The sequence below is a fragment of the Leptonychotes weddellii genome, chromosome 4 (assembly GCF_054177405.1).
Source record: "Leptonychotes weddellii isolate Sample4059 chromosome 4, ASM5417740v2, whole genome shotgun sequence".
NCBI classification, from domain to species: domain Eukaryota; kingdom Metazoa; phylum Chordata; class Mammalia; order Carnivora; family Phocidae; genus Leptonychotes; species Leptonychotes weddellii.
Genome location: NC_138372.1, coordinates 113,642,948 through 113,669,031, shown reverse-complemented (window position 1 = coordinate 113,669,031; position 26,084 = coordinate 113,642,948). Strand labels below are relative to the sequence as shown.

At 36.2% G+C, this 26,084-nt stretch overlaps 1 protein-coding gene across 1 annotated transcript in view; it reads right to left on the bottom strand.

The window, feature by feature from the left end:
• Positions 1-26,084, bottom strand: part of C4H8orf34 (chromosome 4 C8orf34 homolog) — a 347,083-nt gene that overhangs the window by 68,505 nt on the left and 252,494 nt on the right. Inside the window, 2 exon segments of the mRNA XM_081816087.1 lie at positions 7,715-7,791; positions 14,746-14,831. Coding sequence (XP_081672213.1) covers positions 7,715-7,791; positions 14,746-14,831 — 163 coding nt within the window.

Here is a 26,084-nt window from a genome sequence, read left to right as displayed (position 1 = left end):
AAACAGTTACCAGGAGGACTGGAATGTCTGGATCCTAGCATCTCTGTCACCAATTCATGACCATCATCAGCCTGGGACAAAATTGTTGGCCATAACCAGCCTAAAAATCTAACATTAAATCAAATATAATAACTCTGTGTTATAGTTTGACGCAAAAATTAAAGTCTTAAACTTTAAAAAGATAGGATATTTGGTCTGATACTAAAACAGGTAAGTCTGCAGTAATATACAGGTATTAAAATTAGCTTTACAAAGAATTTTATGTGAGACTATTGTCATTATGTTATATAAAGAAATGCAGAATGTAAAGTTGCTTGTTGACCACAGTCCAAAATTTAAATTATGATATGACATGTTTACTGATATACATGCTTAAAAATACTGGCAAAATAAAATGTGACAATTCATCTTTTTATGTTATGGTTTTTGGATTTTAAATTATATTCTTTACTGGGTTTTCCAAAATTTATACAATAAATAGTTTTATATTTATAATAAAAATAAACAAATTTGAAATAAAGAAACCTGTAACAGAGATGCCAGAAAGTTAAAACAAATTGTAGCTTAAAAATATTTTGCACATTGAATGTGGTATTGATGTTGGTATTTTATTAACATTTGGAAATCTCTTGCTTGGAAAAGAAGCAAAAAGACTTCACTGTCTTAAAAAAGGATGGTCATTCAATCTGACCCAAAAGTCAAGATCTTTCAAATATAGTTCCTAAAATAATTTTTTTCCCTAATGCTCTTTTAATATACATAATGTTAGGTCAACATAATAGCAGGGATATATAATATCTTTTTTAGTTTGAGTCAGCACATTCCTGAGACTCAGACTTTATATGTGACCACTTCTTATAATAGGCAAAAAAATGACCTTGGTAAGATCACTGTGGTTCAGAGGGAAAGGAAGCCCACCAATGTTTAAGTTTCTGTAGGAAAGCGCTTTGCATCTAATCATTTTTTTTTATTTTTTATTTTTAAAGATTTTATTTATTTATTTGAGAGAGAGAGAATGAGAGAGAGCACAAGAGGGGGGAGGGTCAGAGGGAGAAGCAGACTCCCTGCTGAGCAGGGAGCCCGATGCGGGACTCGATCCTGGGACTCCAGGATCATGACCTGAGCCGAAGGCAGTCGCTTAACCAACTGAGCCACCCAGGCGCCCTGCATCTAATCATTTTTATGTAATCTATGTCGTTCCCTTAGCTGAAGAAGAAGATGAACACGTAAAAGAAAACCTTTTTGTGGGGATCTTCATGTTTTTTCATCTCCAGTTAGTGACTGAATATTAATTTAATGTGTTTCACACAAAACAGGCCATCCCAGCATACACCCTGCACAGTTCCTGATCAGAGTATATACAGGGGTTTTACCGCACTACACAAATTTAACCTATATTGTTTTTTTTTCCTCTTCAGTCTATTTATATACCAATCAAATGAAATTTTCAGTAGCTGGCAATCATTTTAATATAGAATTAGCAATAGTGTCAAAATACTGAAAATGTCAAAATGCATCTTCTCTTTTGCCCACCATATTTATAAGAATGAGTGGCCTCATGATGAGTTGGGATCCCAGGACATTAATAGCATGCTGCCAGACACCTTCTTGGGTATTATTTGTTTAGAAATCAACTTGTTCTACATCGATGGATATTAGGCCACTCTTCCTTCCAATTATCTTAAGAATAAAATGAAGAATTTAACTGACCTTATTTCTTAATTTTACTAACGGAAGAACAGTGAAATTATGTAAAGAGACTGATTAATGACAAAAGTTACAGTCAATATTTTAACATTTATCATATCATACCTTATCCTCTTAGGCCATTTTTTTCTGATGCAAATGTGCCATTTAGAAGTTACATTTTAAAAATTCATAGAAGTTTTAAAAAATAATATTTGCATAGATTTGGGCAAATATTTCCATCCTCAATGTGTTAGAAATCAACAGACCTAAAATGTCAAAAGGAAAAATCCCACAAATTCCAAAACTTGGTCATATAAATTTCCTACTATAGTACTTAATTTTAAGCAGTTTTATTAGTGTCTTAGATCCGTGAGTGATAAAAGACAAGCAAAATTCCACGGGCTAGAAGGAAAAAGAAATGTTAAAAACCTTTAGGGTTCAGCAAAATGTGTACTAATTGCTGTTCGTTGCTTCCATTGACCAGCTTTTTAAATCAATTCTCATAGAATTATAAACCTTCCAAAATATGTGTAACAATATTTATTTATTGTGAAATTATACTTGGGTATGAAAAAGAATTTGTTTTATTGGAAAGATGTAAGACGTCAAGTTGAAAGAACAATGAAAAGCCAAAAATTTCCTGACGGGAGGGTTGTGTGTAGGGTGGAATAATATTAGTAAGAAACAAGATAGAAAGTAGGGGTATCAAAATTCATAAAGAAATAGTCTAAAGGTCCACTAAATATCCTTACCTGTAGTTTTTACTGGAAAGCTATGGTTACAATTCTTTTTATGCTTGTTGTTAAGTTTACATGATAATTTTGTAATTTTATATCTTTTAAATGTGTATGTCTTTTTTGGCATGCCTTATAAGAGAAGAAATAAAGATCTGGGAAGGAAGAAATAGGATAAAAGGAATGAATCTCCAAGGGGACACATGCTATTTGGCTTGAAAATAGTGTGTAGGTTTGTAGAGGGGAAAAATAAAAGGCATTTGTGCAACCTATAAATTGTGAAAAATCATAGGATTTCAGCAGATTGCAAAATTTCCCTTAAATCTCAGCAATCAGTGCTCCCTTTGTGTAGCAGAATTCTTTTTTTAACATAATTCCCAAAAGCACCCAGGATTGGTTAAAAGAAGATTCCACAGTACTAATTAACAATCAGACCAGAAATAGAAATACAGGTGGAACTCTTTGCTGACCTACATACTTTATTAGCTGAATAAAATTTTTTTAAGTTAACAAAGACTAATTCACCTAATTTTTTCCAGTAAAAAGAAATTCATTTAGGAACAATGTCCTTCCTATCAAAACTCTTTCCTGAATTTGTACATCAGTTGCATGTGTTACTGGAAGTATGCATGTAAATGTTTCTTTATCTTTATGTCTCTTCCAATTAGAGTTGTTATCAACAGAGAATCATATTTATATCTAACCCAAATTTACTCTTTTTAACTTCATATTCATGGAATATTAGAAAAATGTGGTATGTGTGGGATATTTCAACTTCAGACGATCAAGTATCTACCTTACTACTTGTGAGTGAAGTAGAAAGAATCAGTGAAGAAGAGAGAGAGACAGAGACAGAGAGGCCATCCACTTGTCCCTGTATCACTAAACAAAACTTCTTATTTACTAATCAACAAAGCACAATATTATGCAAACTTAAAAGTAATCAAAGTTTACCTTTAATCCCGAAAATTCCAGAATCCCGAGTTTCACTTTTGAATTGTTTGTCAGGGGAATTTTTTCCAAGATGTGTTATTATTTTCCTTTTCCCTTTCCTTCCCCCTAATTTTAAGATCCTCTTTCTTAGTCATGCTGCACTGGTTTCTCAGACTCCTTCAGTAATTAAGGACCCAAGAAAGACTAGTCTTTTATGTTCCAAACTTACTGATCCTTTCCTCTCATAAAAAATTACCTGTCATAGATGAATGGATAAAGAAGATGTGGTACACACACACACACACACACAGACACACACACACTAGAATATTATTCAGCCATCAAAAAAATGAAATCTTACCATTTGCAATGACATGGATGGAACTAGAGGGTATTATACTAAGCGAAGTAAGTCAATCAGAGAAAGACAATTATCATATGATTTCACTTATATGTGAAATTTAAGAAACAAAGCAGAGGATCATAGGGGAAGGGAGGAAAAAATAAAAGACAAACCAGTGAGGGAGACAAACCACAAGAGACTCTTTTTTTTTTTTTTTAAGATTTTATTTATTTATTTGACAGAGACAGAGATAGCGAGAGCAGGAACACAAGCAGCGGGAGTGGGAGAGAGAGAAGCAGGCTTCCCCCCGAGGAGGGAGCCCGATGTGGGACTCAATCCCAGGACCCTGGGATCATGACCTGAGCCGAATGCAGACACTTAACAACTGAGCCACCCAGGCACCTGTCACAAGAGATTCTTAACTCTAGGAAACAAACTGAGAGTTGCCCGGAAGGGAGAGAGGCGGGGGGACGGGGTAACTGGGTGATGGGCATTAAGGAGGGCACATGGTGTAATGAGCACTGGATGTTATATGCAACTCATGAATCACTGAACTCTACCTCTGAAACTAATAATACACTATATGTTAATTAATTAATTTAAATAAAATAATTTTTAAAAATTATCTGTCATGATCCAGTACCTCAAACTTCTACTTTTTCACTATCTACTTAATCTAATGAATAATTCTACCTTTGATATTGGCTACTGATAATGGCCTAATTTTTATCTTTTCTATATTACATATGCTATTTAATAGTGGCCCTACTACCTTAGTAATTGTAGGGACCCCGACAAGTTCTGGGAGAGTGTGGGGCGCTGGGAAATACGAGTTTTAGTTCTGCCCTGTCTATGTGACATGGACAAATCACCAGATCTTTTGGAAGCTCAGTATGCTCACCTAAACTTTAGAGTACTACTGATTTCACCCAAGGGTAGTCAAACCTATATGCATAAGGACTTGCAAAATTCTGAGACAATTGATATTAAGTATGTAAAAATGCTTAACAATTAAAAAGTGCTGTAGAAATGTGTGATATCATTATTATTATTACTACTCTCATTCTAGTTAATTTAACATAACTTTTCAAAGGGATAAAACTTTTCAGAAGGAAAATGAATTAAAAGCACACTTTTAATAACTCCTGAAAACTTTAGGAAAACCTTCCCTACTGGAGTCCTTTTTAAAATTTTTCTTCTACTTTAAGAGATGATGACTAGTTACATAAAATGCTATGGGAATCTGCTTATGATGGGCTGATTGGTATTGACTAATGAATAAAATAGATTTACAAAGGAAAAAGAAAAAAGTAAGATGTTGAACGTTAAATGTCTTTCTTAGTTATCTTTTATCTTCCCATTATGCTCATATATGTGTTTCATACTTTCAAAACAAAATAGAATTGTGAAGATTAAGAAAGCTATAGAAATTGTGATATTAAAAAATCATTAATATTAAATCTTTATGGATCATTGATCTAAACAAAAGTTGTATACTATATTTATGAACTATATATATAATGAACTATATATAATGAACTAAAGTTCATTAATCAGTATCTGCTGCTTGGCATTTTCTTCCTAAGATTTTCTTTTTGTTGGTTCATTTCTAATAAATAGATGCCTCTAACAAGTCTACCTTTAATCTTCATAACATGTACATGTGCTAAGAAACATTCCAGAATGCAGAAGGAGGAGGTGGAGGAAAGGGAAGTTTCAAAAAAAATGCCTTGTTTATTTGGGGGAGGATAAAAATGTAAATCTAAATGTTCCCTTTACCTCCTTCAAATATTCACAAAATATCCACAAAATATTTTAAACATGGGTTAAGCCACTGGGGAAAACAGTTTTCAAGAGTCTGTTACCTACTTATTAATATCCAATACCCAACAAGGAAGGTTAGCAAATAAGACAGCATGTGTTGAAACTGCTCTAGATGGATTTCAACATTTGTGGCATGTTTATATTTTTACAGGATGTGACTCAAAATTTGCTTTGAAGTATTTTGCATTTCTTACGGTAATAAAGAAAAAAGTCCAGGTTTCTTCCAATTCTCCATTAATATTTAGATAAAGCCACAATTTTCTCTTTGATTAACCAAAAATACAATCCTAAAAAATATTATTTAGGGGATTTGCATCTAAAATATTATCTGACTTTTTTTTTTAACCCATGTTTTCATCATAATAAAAGCAGCTATTGTTTAGAAATTATGTTCAGGGTCCTGATATTAATTTATTTCTCCATGTATTGTTTATATTCTGCATGCTTCCAAAAAGAATTAAATAGTTATTTTGACATTAAATAGAATTGTAGAATTTTTAAGAACCCAAAATCTAATGATGATAAGTGAAAACAAGTAAAATTGGCTTAGAACAAATTTTTGCGTTAGGAAAGCACTATGTAAACACTGAGAAAAGTAAGTAAAAATCTTTCACAGCTTGAAATCACTGAGAAGTTTTCTTCCCCTTTTTGGGTTATTAGGTATTATTAAGCAAGGAAAATACTATGGACAGGATCTATCTTGATTTTAGAAAGTGATTAGGAAAAGAATCTAGTAGGATTCTTTTATATATGAGGGAGATACAGGGATTTTGGTGAAATTCACAGAGGAATAAAAAAAGGTTTGCAAAAAGTAATGAATGAGACATTCTCACAACCTGAATGATGACATGCTTTTATCATCATGAGATTGTCAAAACATACTGAATTTTATAAATGTCAGAAAGTTCCTTTAAAAAAGCTAGTAAAATCCCAGATTATAATCCAAAGATAATTTATATTTGATCAAGTGCATACCCCATGATACTCTCTGATGTGGGAACATTATCCAGAACCCTGGGCTTGGTTGTGGCAGAACCCACACTTTACAGGGGACTTGGCAAACAAGAATATGCTCAGAGAAAGTATCAGAGGTACTGAAGTCTTTGAAAACTACACAATGTAAGAATTTGTTGAAAGAACAAATTGTGTTTGGGCTGAAAAAGAGTCTCAGATGAGAGATGCTAACAGCTTTTAACATCTGAAGATGCCTTAAGAGGAAGGAGAGAGGCCTCAGAAGAAACAAATCCTAATACTTGGATCTCAGACTTTTGCCTCCAGAACTGGGAGAAATAAATTTCTGTTGTGTAAGCCACCCAGTCTGTGGTGCTTTGTTATAGCAGCCCAAGCAAGCTAATACAGAGACTATTGTTGTATATAAACCCAGTTTAAATATTAAATTTAAGGTAATGCAAGACTGCGTAGTCATTTTTATAGCAACTCAAAGTATAGACTTTACACTTAGAATTCACAGGTAGATTTTATTTTTTCTGTTTATTCTTTTAACATTAAATTTCATCGAAAATCTTAAACCTAATGGTTTTTTTCTCAATCTACTCTATTGAAGAGAACTAGTTTAACAAAAGGAGCGCAAGGACTTCACAACCAATTAACAGCAAGCTTAAGTTATATGTAAACTTTCAGGATATGCAAAACATTTCATTTTTATCAAGATGTGTACAGTTAATGAAGTTTAGAATGGTAGCTCATAATCTTTTAGAATATTCATGTGCACAAGCCAGCAGTTAATAATAGCAGAACATAGCTTTTTCTAACTCATTCAAATCATCTGCCCCCGGGGCGCCTGGGTGGCTCAGTCGGTTGAGCATCTGCCTTCATCTCAGGTCATGATCCCAGGGTCCTGGCATGGAGTCCAGCATCGGGCTCCCTGCTCAGCGGGGAGTCTGCTCCTTCCTCTGCCCCTCCCCCTGCTCGTGCTTTCTCTCTCTCAAATAAATAAATAAAATCTTTAAAAAAAAGTCTTCTGCCCCAATTGCTGAATGAGCTTAGTCCCGCTTTGCTGTATACCTGTAATCAAGCACTCAGCATGATGGTGTAGGGATATACTGAACGCACATTTGAAAATATTTTTTAATTTAAAGAATATTATTTCCTATTCCTTTTAGAATTTCCTATTGGTAATATACATTAGTTTTAGGAATTAAGAAAAAAGTAAGTAAATGAATGTACTTACAGGTCCTGTTAATTTAGATGCTTTCTCAAATTCTTCACCCTCTTCCATTAGTGCTTCTTCAGTCCCGGGTAAAGAATCTATTTTTACAAAAAGAATGAATAAATTGTTGTCAAATATTGCTTACTAACTCTGTGATATGTAAACCTATTATGAGAAGGATATGGAAGTGACCAAACTGGTTCTTGAAAAATCATAGTGTTTGTGAGTTAAAATAAACGGTAGAATGCTGTTTATTTAATTTAAAGACAACATATGAAAAATGTTAAGTATTTCTAATTGAGAAGGACTCGATGAAATAAAAAATGTGTGACAGCTGCAGTTACGTTTGTCAGAGCAAGCCTGTTTTTGGCATGATTTAGCTAACTGTTGGAACTTTTATTAACGTCCATTTTCTGGCTTGTAATTTTATATTTGTTTTATTTCTCCACTGTCTCCTTTTCTTTCTTTCTTTCTTTTTGGTTTTTTTTTTTTTTTTGGCTACACAATTTAAGCACCAATTTGTGTTCTCTCTATTAAATGGAATGGCAAATTCTGAAAAGTTTAAAGAAAGGTGTATCCCATGAAATGGTAGTGGGTTTTCCATTTTAAGTATCAAGTGAGACGTCCTGATTACCTAGCTTGACTAGATTTGAGGAGTGGGTGAGTATTGACTTTCTAATATGTGAATAAAATGATGGCAACCCTTTCCTTACATCTACTGAGTTACATTAATTACAACAACAAGGATTTCTAAGGGTTATAAATAATTCTGCAATAAGGATAGATATATGGAACATTAGAAAAAGTCTGTGTTTTAATAACCTTCTATTCAAATTCCAAAAATCAGTTAAGAGGAAAGTATTTTAAACCACTGGAAACTTTTAAAATTGATTTCTTATATTTATTAATATTTGAAAGAGCCATATGAATCCCTCAAGAAGACCTTCCTTCAGATTCACATACATATGGAGGTAGATTTTTTCCACTGCGTAAAATGTGCACTCTGGGAAGAAAATAAAAGCATTAAATCCTTCAAAAGCTTAATGGTCACCTAAGACCAGAGAGACAGTGGAAAGCTTAGCGCAAATCCATAATCATAGCTTTTGAACCGTGGAGCTCTGTCTCTAATAATTCAGAGTTTCACATTCAAAGGAAAAATTACTAAATCCCAGGGCACACTGTTTATGTAGATGTAAATGTAGATTTTTTTTAGAACACAGAATTCTTTCCAACATAAAACTAACTTTGGAAGAACAACATACTTTCTTGAGCCATAGATAAATTTTAAAATGTTACCTACCACCCTTCCAAACAAAACAATGACATCCAAAAGAAGCAAATTTTTGTTGATAAAATCAGGATAGATGATGAGAATTACACAAGTTCAAAAATATTAATCCATTTATGAAGAATACTTGAACCCCTACCTACTAACACCCAGTTGTAAGGGTGACAATACATTGATTCTTTAAATTAGAATGTATGAATTAGCATAATTTAAGTCCTGCAAGGCTGAATTATATTCTATATAACTGTGAGCAAATATTAGTGTAATTTTAGTATTCACTCACTATTTTTTGTTTCACTTATGTATTAAAATTAAGAAGAATATTGACTTAATAAATAATATTAAAATGTTCTATTCTACATTACAAAGCAAATTACATATACAGAAGAAGAAAACCAGCCCTGTTGTAGATTTGTTGATTTTTTAAGTTAGAAATACTCACTATTCTCAAGTTTTTCTCAGTGAGTTAATGATTTTATTTATTTTTAAAGATTTTATTTACTTATTTGAGACAGAAAGAGCACAAGCAGGAAGAGAGGCAGAGGCGGAAGGAGAGGGTCAAGCAGACTCCCTGATGATCGGGGAGCCCCATGAGGGGCTCGATGCCAGGACCTGAGCTGGTCAGATGCTTGCTTAACCAACTGAGCCACTCAGGCACCCCCAGTTAATGATTTTAAAAAGTACTGTTATTCTGTTTGATTTTTCTTTTTAATAGATTTTATTTATTTATTTGAGAGAGAGAGCATGAGCAGGGGGAGGGGCAGAAGGAGAGGGAGAGGGAGAAACAGACAGCAGACACTTCCCGCTGAGCACCGAGCTGACTCTGGGTGTGGGGGGGCTCAATCCCAGGACCCTATCCCAAGAACCAGAGATCACGACCTGAGCTGAAGTCAGATGCTTAAATGACTGAGCCATCCAGGCACTCCTGTCATTCTGTTTGATTTTTAATGCATGTATGTACTAATCAATTCATTCATCCATTTATTTGTGTATTTGTATAATCATTTAATTCAATTGTATGCCAGGCATTCAACTTGATGCTTTCAAAACAAGTTGACCAAAATAATTTTCTATGACTCTTTCTCTCTTGGAATATACTTGAACACATTTACAATATTAATTTTTTAAGAAAAATGAACATTTATAAAGGGAAGGTAGTGGTAACTTTTTATGGTTTTACATTCTGTTCTGTTCTTGTCTTGGTTGAATTCTTCCTGGCTATTTGTGCCATATCCAGTGAGATCTACAATATAGTGAGGTCCATTCAACTTAGTGTAGAAGGACAATGGTGAAGTGCTGCCAAAATATTGGCAAATTTACATATCCATATTAAAAGTTGTTAAATTGAAAGAACGCTTCTAAATAGTCCAAATCTAGTGCCAGAATATCAATCTAATATACCAGTAGGGACAATAGACATCATGAAAATAAAATCTTCGTGTGTAGTGCTTGGAGGAGTACATTCCATTTTTTAAGTGTTCTGAGTGCATTGCTTTTTAGCAATAATTGGTGGGTGCATATGTGTAAGCTATTTTACTCTACTCCAGAACAATTTCTTTATAACAGTATACTTACTTACTGTACTTAAAAAGTATAAATGATTTTCAAAATTCAAGCAATAAACTCTTTGAGCTTTTTTCAATCACATGGAGGTGGAAATGAGTATTTAAATTTCTCAAATATTAGAATTTATCTTGTCTTTTCATTTTAGAGAAGAAGAAACCAAAACACAGAAAGACAAAGTGATTTTGTCAAAATCTAACAGTATCTGGCAGCACTGGGCTGAGAAACTTAGCTAATGCGGTTGACTGGGCACACAGGTAGGAACCTAGAAATCTGTAGGGTTTATCACAATGTTTAGCTATATCCAACTTCTTTCTCTCATTAGTTTTACCTTTGTTGTTTATGTCACAACAGTTTTTTTTGCAGAAAGTTACACCTATTCATAGAAATATGTATGTTTATTGAGCCAAACTCAATGTGGATGCACAGTTGACATAAAATTCACATCCGCACATTCGGATAATGCCAAAAAATATTTAATTACTGAATCTAGTGATCTAACTTAAGTGGAAAAGAGTGTATTGAATCAGAAACATATTTTGTAATTTGCTGATTCAGTTTACTAAAATTTGAAAGTAAAGAATTCAGGATATAAGCAGTTCAAGAAAGGAGCTTAATGAATATTCCCCCCCCCCACCCAGTGGATGCAATGAAGTATAATCAACCACATATTAGTGATGATGCATTGTTAAAATTTTCCAAAAAATTTAAATCCCTACAATACTCAGTTATTATGCAAATGTGATTGCTGAAGGATATATATCTCCTTGGTGGATTAGTGGATTCCAGTAGTTTTGACAAAATTAAAAAATAGTAATGGGCCAGTAATTAAATAATGTCTGCTTTTTGTCTAGTTTTATACCAGGCATGATGGGGAACACAAGAAAGCCTCAAGAAGCATATAATCCAATGGAGTGAGAACAACACACAAGAAGTAATTCAAAAACTATTAGGGAAAAAGGAAAAAGAAAACTGGTGCAGGTTGGACACCAGGGAGACTTGACATGATCTTAGAGCATAGAATCCGAATGGGCAGAGGGGAGGAGAAAGAATTCACTATGAATCAAGGAAGAATGGCTTAAGTAAAGGTACACATGCAAGACTATCAATGAAGAGAAGCCAGGTTGACTCCAAACCTAGAATGTCAAGGAATGGCCAACCTGGGTTCTCCGTGTCGCTAGTGCCACACGGTTCAACTGTCATTGTCAATGTTAAAGGTCTACCATGGGAGTGTATCATCTCATTAGTACTACAAGAGATTTCAGTGTAAAGAAACTATTATCATTTCTTGTCTTGTGCTACACTGGCATTGGCTTATGTTCCCACAACACATTGTTTTGTTTTGTTAAAATTTTATTTATTTAAGAGAGAGAGTCAGAGATAGCGACAGAAATAGCAAGAGGGAGCACAAGCTGGGAGGAGAGGGACAAGCAGACTCCCCACAGAGCAGGGATCCTGACACAGGGCTCGATCCCAGGACCCTGAGATCATGACCTGAGCAGAAGGCAGACGCTTAACCGACTGAGCCACCCAGGCGCCCCAACACTTTGTTTTTTAATGTTTAATGTTGTTAATATTTGACATGTAAAAAAGTATATATAGTTGACCCTTGAACAACACGAGTTTCAACTGCATGGGTCCTCTTACACATGGATTTCTTTCAATAAATACAGTGCAGTACTATAAATATATTTTCCTTATGATTTTCTTAATAACATTTTCTTTTCTCTAACTTACTTTATTGTAAGAATACAGTATATAGTACATATATAAAATATGTGTTAATCAACTATTTATATTATTGGTAAGGCTTCTGGTCAACAGTAGGCTATTAGCAATTAAGTTTTTGGTGAGTCAAAAATTATACTTGGATTTTCAAGTGTGCGGGGGGTTGGCACCCCTAACTCCCACGTTGGTCAAGGGTCAACTGTATAAAATATATATATATATTTTGTGTATATATACATATATGTACATATATGTATATATAGTAAAAATATATATAGTATATTTAGTTACAAAGCACAATGGTAAACAGCCTCAAACCACCCCCTAAGAATTAGAACATTTCCAGTAACCTGCATATACCTGTGAGCACCTGCCTTATCCCATCTCCTTGCTTCCCCATCCCCTGAGGATAACCACCATTTTGAGTCTTTCATTCCCTTCTTTAAATATAATTTTATCATTTATGTATATTTTCCTAAAGAATATATTATTTAGATTTGCTAGTTTTGAGCTTTATAAAAATGGTGTTCTACGACTTGCTTTTGTTCAATCAGTATTATGCTTTTAAGACTCATTCAGTTGTGAGCGGTAACTTGCTCATACAGATTGGGAGACCCACTGGCATTTTCAGATCAGTTGCTTTAAATCAGCCACAGTGGTAGTATTTACATCATGGAAAACATCAATCTCTACAAATCAGGGCTTTCTTTTTCAAAGAAAGAGTTGTTAACTTTTACCAGCACACCTCTGATTTCAACCATCCTATGTGTATTTGAAATGCAGTTTTCTATAAGGGGACAATTCCATAGTGTATCCATTTTCCTGTCCACCAGCATATCAACAAAGGTTGTTCACGTTTCATGGTACCTGAGACTTGTTTCTCTAAGATATTTACCCAGATGTGGAGTTTCTGAGCTTTAAGTTATGTGACTATTCAAGACTTTAAAATAATGGAAAACTGTTTCCAAAATTGTTTATGCCCCACCTAGGGTGTATGAGTTTCCTTTCATCTCTGTCTTCACCAGCACTTTTGTTTGATTTCCTAATTAATACCGAACCAAAGCTTGTAAAATAACATCCCCCTAGGGTCTTAATTTGCTTTTCTTTGATTACTATAGTAGTTAAGCATTTTTTGTATGTTCTTTGGCCATTTGTGTTTCCTCTTCTGTGAAATATCTGTTCATATCTCTTGCTTATTTTTCTATTGGCTTGTTGACCTTTATTAAATTGTATGTTGTTTATGTATTCTAAATATTCATCTTTAATCAGTGACAAATATATTGCAAATGTATTTTGCTATTTTGTGGCTTACTGATTCACCTATTTCTGGCATCTTTTGATGAACAGGAGTTTTTAACACTCTAAACTTGAGTTAAATTTTTTTGTTATGTTTTGGGATTTTTTTTTCACCTTCTTTAATATGTCCTTCTCTATCCAAATGTAAGGAAAATATTTTCCCATAGCTTCTTTTCTAATTATCCCAACTGGATGTACTGGCCGCATCTAGCCAGAACACTGAATGACGAAGTGGTGATATATCTTAGATGCCATTGTCATGGCACTATACGTACTTTTTTATTTATGCAGGAAACATTTTGAAGTCCCCTGACATGAACTTAATGTGCTATGTGTCTTTTTTTTAAGATTTTATTTATTAGAGAGAGAGAAAGCATAAGCAGGGGAAGGCGTGCAAGGGGGAGAAGCAGACTCCCCACTGAGCAGGAAGCCCTACAGGGGGCTCGATCTTGGGACTCCAGGATCATGACCCAAGCCGAAGGCAGATGCTTAACCCACTGAGCCACCCAGGCACCCCTTAATATGCTGTGTTAAGGAGTTTGAATTGTGTCCTATAGAAAATGGGATAAAAGAAGCAGCTTTACTTTTAGAAAGATAATAAACTAAAAAGAGATAAGATAGTACAAGGAGTTCCATTTACAGGCTTGTTCCAGTAGGCAGAGAAAAAGGACAAAAGCACAGAGGAGGTAGTGTCAGGGAAAATGAAGAGGAGGCTGGTTTGGGGAGGAAATTCACTGCCACGATTTGAGACCAATTTAATATAGGGCTGAGAAAGAGGGAGGAAAACCAAGTATGGTGCTGACATTTCTGCTGGGAAAGTCTGAAGGGATCTATAATGTGAAAATGGGAGTAGGCAATGTAAGTTACAAAAACAAGTTGGAAGTAGTGACAAAATTTGGGGGGGAGCCAACATATAATTGACCAGTTTGTACCTAAATCAGGCACAGACATGACGAGGCTGTTCCTCAGAATCCACACATCTTGTTTGCTTTTCTCCTTTGCCCTTAACCTTCTGACATACACAGCCCGAGGGAGTGGTGGATATATGACTGACCGTTACCATGATCTGGATGATCTGGAGCAGGGCAAGATGTTTGGTTTCATTTCTTTCTTTCTTTGTTTTTTAATCTTCAGGTGCCATTCAAATACAGTCAGTATTGTTGGATTTAAAACTTACCCAAAGAATCTGGGACTATTTCATCTGGAGAATGAAGTGCTTGTGAAGTCTCCTCCGTGCTTTCTGCCAGGTTGTCTCCTTGAAGCCTAAAGAATTAAAAATGGTCATTGAAACCTCGAATAATGTTGAATTGTGAAATGTGAACCATATACTACTGGGGACATGACTATGAACTTTTCAACTTAAAATCAGACATCCTTCCTCAAAGTAGAAATAAAAGTTTTCTAAAGCCTTTGTCATATAGTGTTTTTGTTTTTGTAGCCTTTAAGGACAAGTCTTCCATCATCTTTTTCCCTTATATACATGGGAAGATTAAGTGTAGGCAGAATCTGCTTTTATTCTCAGCCTGACTGGAGGAAAGTTTATAAGCAAACATTTTCACTAAAACTACAATAGGGAAGTGAGTGGAAGAAAAGCAGGAGTCCAACACAGTGGGCTCGCCTTACTTCTGGATCCAGGGGATGAGAGGGTTTCCATGATTATACAGAGGTTTATCAAACACAGTTCTCCAAGTCAACCAAACTTGAGCTTAAAGGCCTGCAGGTCAAGGTAAGTCTCAACAATGGAAGTTAAGATTCCTAATCTGTGTGACTCCCCAGGGTTCTCATAGGCACTGGGTCTTCAGGAAGGGAAGACATGGGTACTTTTAAGACAATATATTTCTGAACTTCTGTGTCCACCTTGCAATGGAGAGACTAGTGATACCTAATCCAGACAGTCTGGATTTACCTTATACTGTGAAATCACCCTATCAAATGAGGTAGAGCTCATTAATAACTGTTGGAACTCTGTCCTAAGAATGAGCTCTGATAATATTGGAGGACAGTATATTAGATAATCCAGAGATTGGAAGTTTCTATCAGTGCCCTTATTTTTTTCTTGTATTTAGCTGATGGCAAGTGCCCTCATGGCAGAATATTAATAAATGCATAACAAATAGCATTAATATTTTTAAAAATACAAACTCAAGTACAATCCATAACTGTACAAGGCTCAAAAGTTAAACTTTTCAACTGCCTTATATCTTTGTTTTTATATGCCACAGTAGAATGACATACTAATTTGCATTTTGCTTTTGCATATTCAAGCACATATGCATGACTCTTTACCTTTTGTGTAACTATAAATAGTATAAATTATATTTTCATCTTTATTCTTTTAATATTAAGTTAATATTAATATTAAAATCTGCACATTTTTGGACATATTATATATTAATAGTTACATATTACCTTCTATACACAAAACCATATTTACTGTATTATATAAGCTAACTAAAGAATTCTCAAGAGTAATTTCCTGATAGGACATTTTTTGGTCAAATATATACATTTTATACCTTTTTTATTGATTTTATACTTTGAATTAATTTTTAAAATTTTACTTTGAAAGAACAACATCACTTTTAAATGATTTAGCTACATACTTCTCAAATCTGTCCAACTATTTTTTGCTTATTTCTAATCATCAGAATAAATACTTCACTAAACTGCAGTATCAAATAGTCTTTTTGCATTTCCTTTGTCTAGGACCATTTCATCAAATTTTCAAAGAGAGAAAGTATGTAGAAACATGAGACACTGAAAGGTGTAAGTAAACATTATTATTAAAAATTGACAATGAAATCCAACATATTTGGGTATTTCAAATTAGATTAAAAACCTAAATGGAAAATAAATCTCCAACAAAGGCAGAAAGAAAGAAGCAAGAAATAAAAACTAAGTTGTAAATTTCTTTTTGCTCACTGCAAGCTTCAATAAGACTTATTTTGTATTTATTAATATGCTCAGTAATAAGCCTAATATGGTAGAGATGTAAATAAGTGACAACTGATCCTGATTTCAGACTTCTCAATTTAGCTGAGTCAAAAAGACAAATGGCCATGAAAGCAACTCAACAGATTGGGTGGCCTTGAAGCTGGCTCATCTCTGTGCAAACACTGCCCTCCAGATACCTTAAGAGTTGGAGTTACCGTGACTTGGCAGCAGCTCCATTAAGGAATGCTTCACAGCCCTGCTATCCTTGAGTGCTCTGCCAGTGTTTCCCAAACTGTAATCCACACAGCACTACTTCTGTAAGAGGTTAATAGGCACTATGCAAACAAGGGTTATGTGTGCAAGTCCGGGAAATTCAGTCTTAATAAAAGTTAAATCTTTTTTTTTCCTTTACACTACAAGAGTTTTACTCATACTCCCAAACCTTTTCTCTTTGCTTTCTAAAACTCCTTTTCCATATTAAACACTCTCTTATATTCTCAGTGTCTAAACAAAATGATTCCTGCTCCGCCTTGTCATCACTGAAACCCTTTCCCAAGAATATTGCACACTTTTTTCCTCTAAGAATATGAGAGTGCATCCTCTCCAAAGGAAGCTGCCTAATTCCTCGACCTCAGATAACACAGGATTAGAAATATTAACCTTCCTTCTTTCTGCCTGTGAAGACATTGCTCAGAATCAAAGTTTTCTTCTTCAACTCAAGCATCATTATCACCTTGAATGATTTCCGTGTTCTTGTGTATCTACCCACTAATTTGGCCCTTGATCTCAAATCTGGAAATCTTCCCTTCTACTTCACCTTCTCTTGCCCAAGGACATATAACCCAGAATTGCTCCATGTCAGCAATCTTTCAATCCAATGTTCTGTTCTCTGACAATAAACTTGCTTCCTTTAGGCTCTTTCACGAACTCACTGTTCTTAACACTTTCTCTTCAGTCAAATATGGATCCCAATTTCTTTTTCTCCCAGGTACCTGGCCTCCGCTCGTTCCAGTTCTGCCCTACTCAGCTGGGACTTGTGGTCTCCTCAGTTCCCATGCACCTACATCCTCCTGTCATTTGTGACTAACCAGACCCTAATTCTGTATTAATCCATCATTTTCCTACACATGTGCACCTGGAGCAATGCAGGAGAAAGTCAGACACTCTAGGATTGGTGAGTACAAGTCAATGGTCTCCAACTTTAAACTTGGGCTTCTTGGCTTCTTGGTTGTCTTTCTTCTGTTCCTTTCAAAGTCTTTACAAAACTATTATCTCTTTTTTAGGTCACCTAGAAAAATGATATATTAAGGAAGAAAGATGTGCTACTCGCCCTCACACAGCACCTACAGAATTATCTTCAGCCCAGCCAGTATTCACCACCTTTCCAATTCACGAAGGGTGAGACCCTCTGTCCTGTGTAAGGCTCAGACCATCTATTTAGGCTGATGATTTGGATCCCCTCATCTCATCTCTCTCTTGGACCTTGATTTATTTTATCCATTACCATTCATTCTGTTCATCCCCATTGCTCATTTCCCACAGCATAGAAGCAAGCTCATTTCTCTTTCAGCCTTAAAAAAAAAAGACAAACACAAAACAAAATCCCTCCCATAATTATCTCAAACATCTAACTGTTGCTTTTTCTCGCTCATTCTTCTTTGAACCAAACTCTCTAAATATTCTTCATTCATTACCTTTGCTTCCATAGTTTTCATTCATTCCTCAACCTATTTTAACTGTCTGTGTCTCTCCCATTCTGAAATGACTGTCTGGCTTAATTGCCATATAAAACAGAAACTTCTAATACCTTATTTTTATTTAACTTTCAACTGTACTTTGTATGCACACTCTTTTCCCAATCTCTTTTATACCATCTCTCTGAATCAGCTCATCTACTCATGGTTTTAATTACATATAGATTGACATTTTTCAAATCTTTATCTTGAGTCCTCAGCTCAAGATTGGAGTAGCCAAATTTTTGTAGGACATTTTACTTGGATGCACCAAAAACATCACAAAGGCAACATGTCCAAAAGCAAACTCATTTTCTTCATCACCCTGTATTGTTAATCAATCCCAGTGTTGCTAATTACGCCTCCTAAGGAGATTCCCTGAATCCATCACTTCTTCTTTATACACTACTATAAGTTTGCTGCTCATTTTTATTTACCTGGATTATTACATAATGTCCTCACTGATGGTCATACTTAGAAACTTGCCCTTCAAAAACCAATTTTCCATATGGCTACCAGAATGTTCAAAACAAATCCAAACATATTACTCTTATGATTTAAATATTTTAGTGCAAGAGATCTTAACATGAGTATTTTTAGAGGGTCTATGGGCAGGTTTTAGGGGAATCACAATAATTCACAGTAAATGGGATGAGAAGTTTTTGGCAGATGTGCTCTCTTTGGACAGGGAGACAGTAACTTCAACCAGATTTTCAAAATAATCCTTGACTCCAAAAAGTTTAAGAACTACCATTTTTACTGGCTTCTCATCACCTGCAAGATGAGTTATGGTTTCCTTACCAAGTCATTTGAATCTCTATTGCACAACCCCTACCTGTTTCTGCAAATTCATCTTCCTTGATTTTATACTTCATAAAGCCCACTGCTTTTACTTTTTTGCAATATTTTGTTATTAAGGTTCTGAACTATTATATAATTATCTCTGGCATTTCTTACTTCCCCTCCTTTACTATTTGGTTTAATCCTGGTTTTTCATTCTAGAGTCTCTTCTTTTCAGAACCTTTTCTTTCAGAAGTCTTAGCACCTATGCAAAACTTTACCATTGCTCTTGCTTTACTATATTTTAATTGTCTGTTTAGATGTCTGTTTGTCAATACACTCCAAGTGTCTTAAAGGCAGGAATTCTATTTTTCATATTTTTATGTCCCTAAAACCTAGCTTAGGTTGAGCTTGATACATTGGTAAGCTCTAAAAGAGATTTCTTAGGGCATTTTTTAATGATTAGCTCACCTTGGAGATAAGGACAGGAAAACAGGGCACACCCTGTATATGAATTTTCTACAGAATACTGTAATAGAGTTACATTTCCTTGAAAAGAGGTGACACTATCTGGTGTATATTTAGGGTTAAACAGTTCTTAACCTGGTTTGCCCTAATGCACAACATGAGACAGAGACTTCTGTGCCATGCTTGTATGACCTGGGGAACAGGAGTGAAGGACATGGGAGTAAAATGCGAAAGGAGAGAAACACAATACAAGGATGTGTTATTGAGCCAGGCCCTGTACAGATGGCTGCAGCACAGTCCCAAAGAATTCTGAGGATCCTTATGAAATGTGTCCACTTGAAGGACGCAAGGGTAACGAATTTATCCATAGGCTCCTGGTCAAGGGTGGTCCTTGAGCACTGATAACTCTGAACCTGTAAATTGCATATGCATTAGTATTGAGTGATTCTCATTGGTTATCCCAGGGCAGGAAATGAGATACAAAAGATACTAGCAAAAGGGCGCCTGGGTGGCTCAGTTGGTTAAGCGACTGCCTTTGGCTCAGGTCATGATCCTGGAGTCCTGGGATCGAGTCCCGCATCGGGCTCCCTGCTCAGCGGGGGGTCTGCTTCTCCCTCTGACCCTCTTCCCTCTCGTGCTCTCTGTCTCTCATTCTCTCTCTCAAATAAATAAATAAAATCTTAAAAGAAAAATCCAAAACACTCAAAAAGGAGACATATTTCCCTTTTCTTTAAATCTCTGGTATTGTCGATCCAGTTGAACTACATGATGCGATGAAAGAAGATTCAAATAAGTGAATTCTTACTTTTTCACTTTGGCCTAGAAGACATTCAAATTCGTGAGCAATCATCTTTCTGTTTTTATGTTATTACACTATATATTATGTATTTTAATCTTCCTTGAATACTTTCTGGAAGAAAGTAGTATCTAACTATAACTAGAATGGACACTTATCAAATGTTTCTTTGAACCAAATTGAATACACTATGGTATGCATGAAATTAAATGCCAAGCTAACATTTCTAGCCTGTATAGTTCAGAAGACATGATAAACAAAATCTGGATTAATTGGAGAAACATTAATAGAGAAGGTGGTATTTGAACTGAGCTTTGATAAAGCTAAAGTTTGATTAGAAAAAAAAAGAGAGAGTGAGAAAGGGGTATAGCTGGGTCTGGATCAAGTAGGACTTTCTACAATGTCATCTAGAAATTTGATGCTAAAATTCCTAGTCTTCTTCCCTGATGAAAATGGAAGCCAGTGGAGGGTTGAAGCAGAATGACATGATCAGACTTCCGCTTTGAGAAGGATGTGCTGTGTTGAGCATAGACTGTTGGGGAGCAATGATGAAAGCAGGGAAATTCTTTAGGAGGTTATTTCACCAATCTTGTTGAGAGTTGAGCATGGCTTGCCTAAGGGTGTCAATGGTGGAGGTGGTAAGAAGAGGACTGACTGTGGATAAATTCTGTAGGTGGAGCCAATAGCACCCCTGACGAGTTAGATTTGGGGGGACAGGGGGCGGGGAAGGAGAAAGAGAGAGAGAGAGAGGAATTAAAAAAATGTTGCCATTTTTCTGTCCCTAGCAAGTGAAATCACCATGTTGCCATTTGCTGAGATAAGGAACACTGAGGGGAAAGCAGATTTGTTGGGGATGAAGTGGAATTTAGTTGGGGACATGGTAAGTTTAAAAAGCATTTTAGACATGTAGGTAGAGGTGTGGAGAGGCAGCTGGATATCCATGTGGAGATGCTGAAAAGACTTTAAGGAGCTGTGGAAGGAGGCGTGACCCTTCTGGATTCTAAGACCTCTACAAAGGACTTCAGAACATGATATACTACTATTTAGGTGAGCTGTTTTGTTGAAGAATATGATATTCTGTTTCACGGGAAAATAAATAGCATATCATAATAAATATCAATTAGAGCAAATGAACCACAATAAACAGTTTTAGTTTTCAGAAACTTTGAACCATTTTCTTCAAACGGTTAGAAATTAACTTATCTCCCCCCTCCAAAGTCTGCTTTTAATTCACAAAGACTCTTTTACAGAATCAGTCATCGAGTCATTTCTAAGTCTCCTTCTAAACGTTAATATTCCATTTCGGGATTCCAGTATGTGTCTCCAGAATTATTTTTTGAGAAAAATTCTAACAACTTATTGTCACTCACTCACTTTTGAAGTCTTAAAAAAGCCAAAATTGTCATCAACGTCAAAAATTTACTGGGGACCTTCAAAGGCCAAGCTCTCCACTAAGCCCTGAGCCCACAATGTGGCATGAGACCTGCATGGATTTGCATGATCTTTCTAATTTCTTTGCAAGCTTTCATGAAGTTAGAGATCAGGCCTGAGACTCCGACACTATCGGGGCCTAGTATATTCATTTACCTTTGTGCCCCCTTGAATAACGATGTAGTTTGAATGGCATGTCTCTGAATTCACTAAACGCTTATTGTAATTCCTTTTCTATCCTACAGCTGCTGTTCTCTGAAACTTTGCTGCCCTCCTCCCTAAGTTCCTCAGGGAATTACCTGGACATTCTTCCTCCCATACTCCTTTTGAAACCCACGGACACCACCCGGCATTCTCCCTTACCCCTGGCCATTCCAGTTTGACCCTCTGGTGAATGGTCTGCTTTCTGTGACTCGGGGCCCTATGACACCATCTCTCCGACTCCTCGGCAGCCTTCTGTAGACCCCCGACAGAGATCTACCTCCCAGAGCCTCCAGCAAATACTCCTTCCAGCAGTCCCCCGATTTCCCTTCTTATTTTAGCATAGTCATTTTAAAATCTTCCTTCCAGCATTCATCTGAGGCACTCTTGCTCTTTCTTGACTCTGGCTGTTTAGGTCACATGAGGATAAGTAACAATGCGACAGGATGAAGCACCTTTTTCCTGAAAGCAGAAGGCGGTAGAGTAACATCCTCCTTCACCAGAGGGCTTCCCTTAAATATTGCTTTTTAAATTCCCTCCCTCGTTCGCAAGAACCTACGAACATCAACCCCTAAAATAGAAGGACTGATGGTAACGCAGAGATAAAAACCATGCTCTTTCCTGATAAATTTTCCTCTTAACTTCTTATCTCCTGAAAATGAACTATGGGTCTGCAAACTCTCTGTGACTCTCCAATCAAGTGTAGAGCTCTCTCCTGTGGGGCCAGTTGCAGACAGGTAGCTGCCATAGGTGGCCTCTTATCTGGCTGCTAATTACTCTGCTGGCAGAAGCTTAAGAATTTTGAAAGCGAGGGCACCTGAGTGGCTCAGTTGGTTAAGCGACTGCCTTCGGCTCAGGTCATGATCCCGGAGTCCCGGGATCGAGTCCTGCATCGGGCTCCCTGCTCAGCGAGGAGCCTGCTTCTCCCTCTGACCCTCCCCCACTCATGTACTCTCTCTCTCTCTCTCTCATTCTCGCTCTCTCAAATAAATAAATAAATCTTTAAAAAAAAAGAATTTTGAAAGCGAAATCTGAGGAAAGCACACGTGGAAAATACACATTTTATTTTCAGTCTCCTCTGCTTTATCTCAACTCAAAGGTAAAAATGTCAACACAAAGTAAGGTGGAGAAGATCAGGCATAGAGCAGGATTGATTCTCAGACCCTTTGGGACTACTAGAGCAGCTTCCAGGCAGATGTGACCGGAATGTGGGCCACTGACTCCCACACCTTGGCTAGATTGTTACATGCATGAAGGACAGCACTGGAGGCACTCCAACTGTCCCGAATCTGAGGCGGCCAAGAGAAAGGATTAAAATCAAATCGCCAAATGGCTCTGGAGCTAAAGAAACGTCAAGAGAAAGCAGCCAAACACAGAAGGTCTGAGCTAGAGGCAGCTCTGGGCGTTGGAATTCTCAAGTTTCTTCCAGCACAGCATTCATGCACGTTTTTAACCCGATTCCATGTCTATCGTCTGGCGAAGTGGAGGTATGCTTTCAGTCTGCTATCATCCCTAGAGAGGACCCTTTTTAAAATGTCTCTAAAGGAAATAGGCAGTTAATGTACTTATTTGACTTTGTAGACAGTGGTTCTTAACTTCTAGTATGCATTAGACTCTTCTAGAGGACATTAAAACCCAGATTGCTGGGCTCCACCCATAGAGTTTCTGATTCAGAAGGTCTGGAATACAGCCCAAGGATTTCTGTTTCTACAAAGTTCCCAGGTGACGCTAATACTGATGGCCAGGGGACTGCCCTCTCTGTAGTGCCTCCTTTCTTCACAGCTACGCAAGGACATGGCTTCCCCCACCCCCCATCCATTCTCAAGGTGGTCCTAGGATTGTGCCATACCCGGAACACCAAAAATAGAGAAGGATCTACCAAGGGATGTTAGTATCTTTCTTTCTCTAACTTGCTAGGTATTGACTTTTTGAGCTGAACACTAAATTTTAGTCCCAGGTGTATATGATTCCATCTTATATCCATCTCTTCCATAATAGAGGTTAAAAATCCAAGTCAGATTCCTCTTGAGCTCAGGATGCTATATACTTAGCCTAACTCAGAGAATTGCCTGGTCAGCAGGCATCTAGCTCAGCAGCAGCTGTGAGAGGTCTTTTTAAAGAGCTGATTTCTAACAGGTTGAAAATGGAATTGTGTGGGCAGCCAAAACACCCTTTTGGAAAACTAACAAAACTTTTATTCCTTCCTTAGCCATTCCTTCCTTCAATCAGAGAGCCCTTACTCACAGTACTAAAACAGAAGGCTGCCTCACATATGTACCTGACAGAAGACCACCCCCTCTTTCCTATATCCCCTGGAAGCATCTGTTAGATTGCTGAATTGTTCTGTATGGAGCCATTCTGTCTCCCACTCTCTGGTAGTTGAAAGCAAGTACAAAGCATTACTTTGTACCAGAGAGAGGTAATGTTTTAGTAGGGTTCTATTGGCTCACAGATGGCAATTGAGAAAATGTTGCCAGTGATATGCAGTATTACAAACTGAGCAATTGTTACTAGGTATGGAACTAGCATGAAGGAATGAACCATGGGCAGCCTCATGGCAATCCTCCTTGATAAAGTTGTACATTTTGGGGAGGATTAAATAAAGGAAATCCCACCAAATCCTACCAAGTTCCATTTACTTAGGAGGGATGGTGGATAGAGGACAGGGAAAATCTGAGAAGATCCACTTAGAAACCACTGTGCATTGAGGTTATAGCCTAAGAAAGGTGAGCTAGCTTGCTTCTACATCAAACAGAAAGGCTGCTCCGGGTGGGATTTTATGACCTGACTTCCCCATAAAGGTAACTCTCCACGTTCCAATAAAGGACAGTAGAATACAAAACGTTTAAGCATACAAACACAGTTCCCCTTTTTTCCATGCTTTAATGTAGCTCTGATGTACCCATAACAGGCAATAAACAGTTGCTAATTGAGTCAGTCTTTAGCATTATCTCTAAGTTTGAGATCTTTTCTATGTTGTAAGTTTGTTGTAGGACAAGAAGCTTGGCTTGTTTAAGTTTGTTTTTAGCAATGACCCTGTGTAATAAATGCAACCTTCGATAATGAATTTTTTAAAATTCCTCAATATTAAATTGCCATATTTACTTGTATTTGGACAACATAATGAAATTTTCTGATAAGCAAGTTGGTGATCTGGCAAACAAGATCGGTTTAGAAAACGTTAAGTATGTGGGACCCCTGAAGAGATTATAATAGAAAAGATAAAGGCATTCTTTTATTCTTTTAACAAAGCTTTTAAAATTCTTAAGAAGGACAACACTGAATACAAATGTCTGCATAATTGGAAAAGCCAATAAGCCATAAAGATATTAGGATGATTCATCTTTTGGCATAACATTCTAAAAGAAGAAATACATTCAGTGACTTACTAGGGAATATAAATACTGCTTTGTTAAATTTTAGCTACCTTAGTCTAGAATTTATTTTTTCTGATGTGCATATTGATTGATCTCTCAAAATATTCACAGTATTTGTTTATGGTGAAATTTTTTCTCTGTGCCTTCTGCTTCAGGAAAATAAAAATGGTTTGTATTGGTACCAAGACCTAGCTTGTACATAAGATTTTTCCAAGGGGTTTTTAAGTATTTCTTAATTTATTATTGTATAATTATCATATTTCAAATCATGTTAGTATTCCACAGATTTTATTTATTTTTCTGACTTTTATATGGCATGGTTTAGATGCTCTAGAATTTCTGATTTCAAGTGAGAAAACAGATTATTATATTTAAAACTCTGAAGAAAATTCATTAAAACCCTCAAACGAGTTTTCCTAAAAACACAGATATATTGAAACGTAATACATCATGGGCAGTGATATCAAAACTATTGGCTTTTCTTTTTGGGAATTTCATACTCTGGTTTTTTATGTATTTATTTTTTCTTTTTTTTATTTATTTTTATTTTATTATGTTATGTTAATCACCATACATTACATCATTAGTTTTTGATGTAGTGTTCCATGATTCATTGTTTGTGTATAACACCCAGTGCTCCATTCAGTACGTGCCCTCTTTTTTTTTAAATAAAGATTTTATTTATTTATTTGACAGAGAGAGAGAGATAGTGAGAGCAGGAACACAAGCAGGGGGAGTGGGAGGGGGAGAAGCAGGCTTCCCGCCGAGCAGGGAGCCCGATGCGGGGCTCGATCCC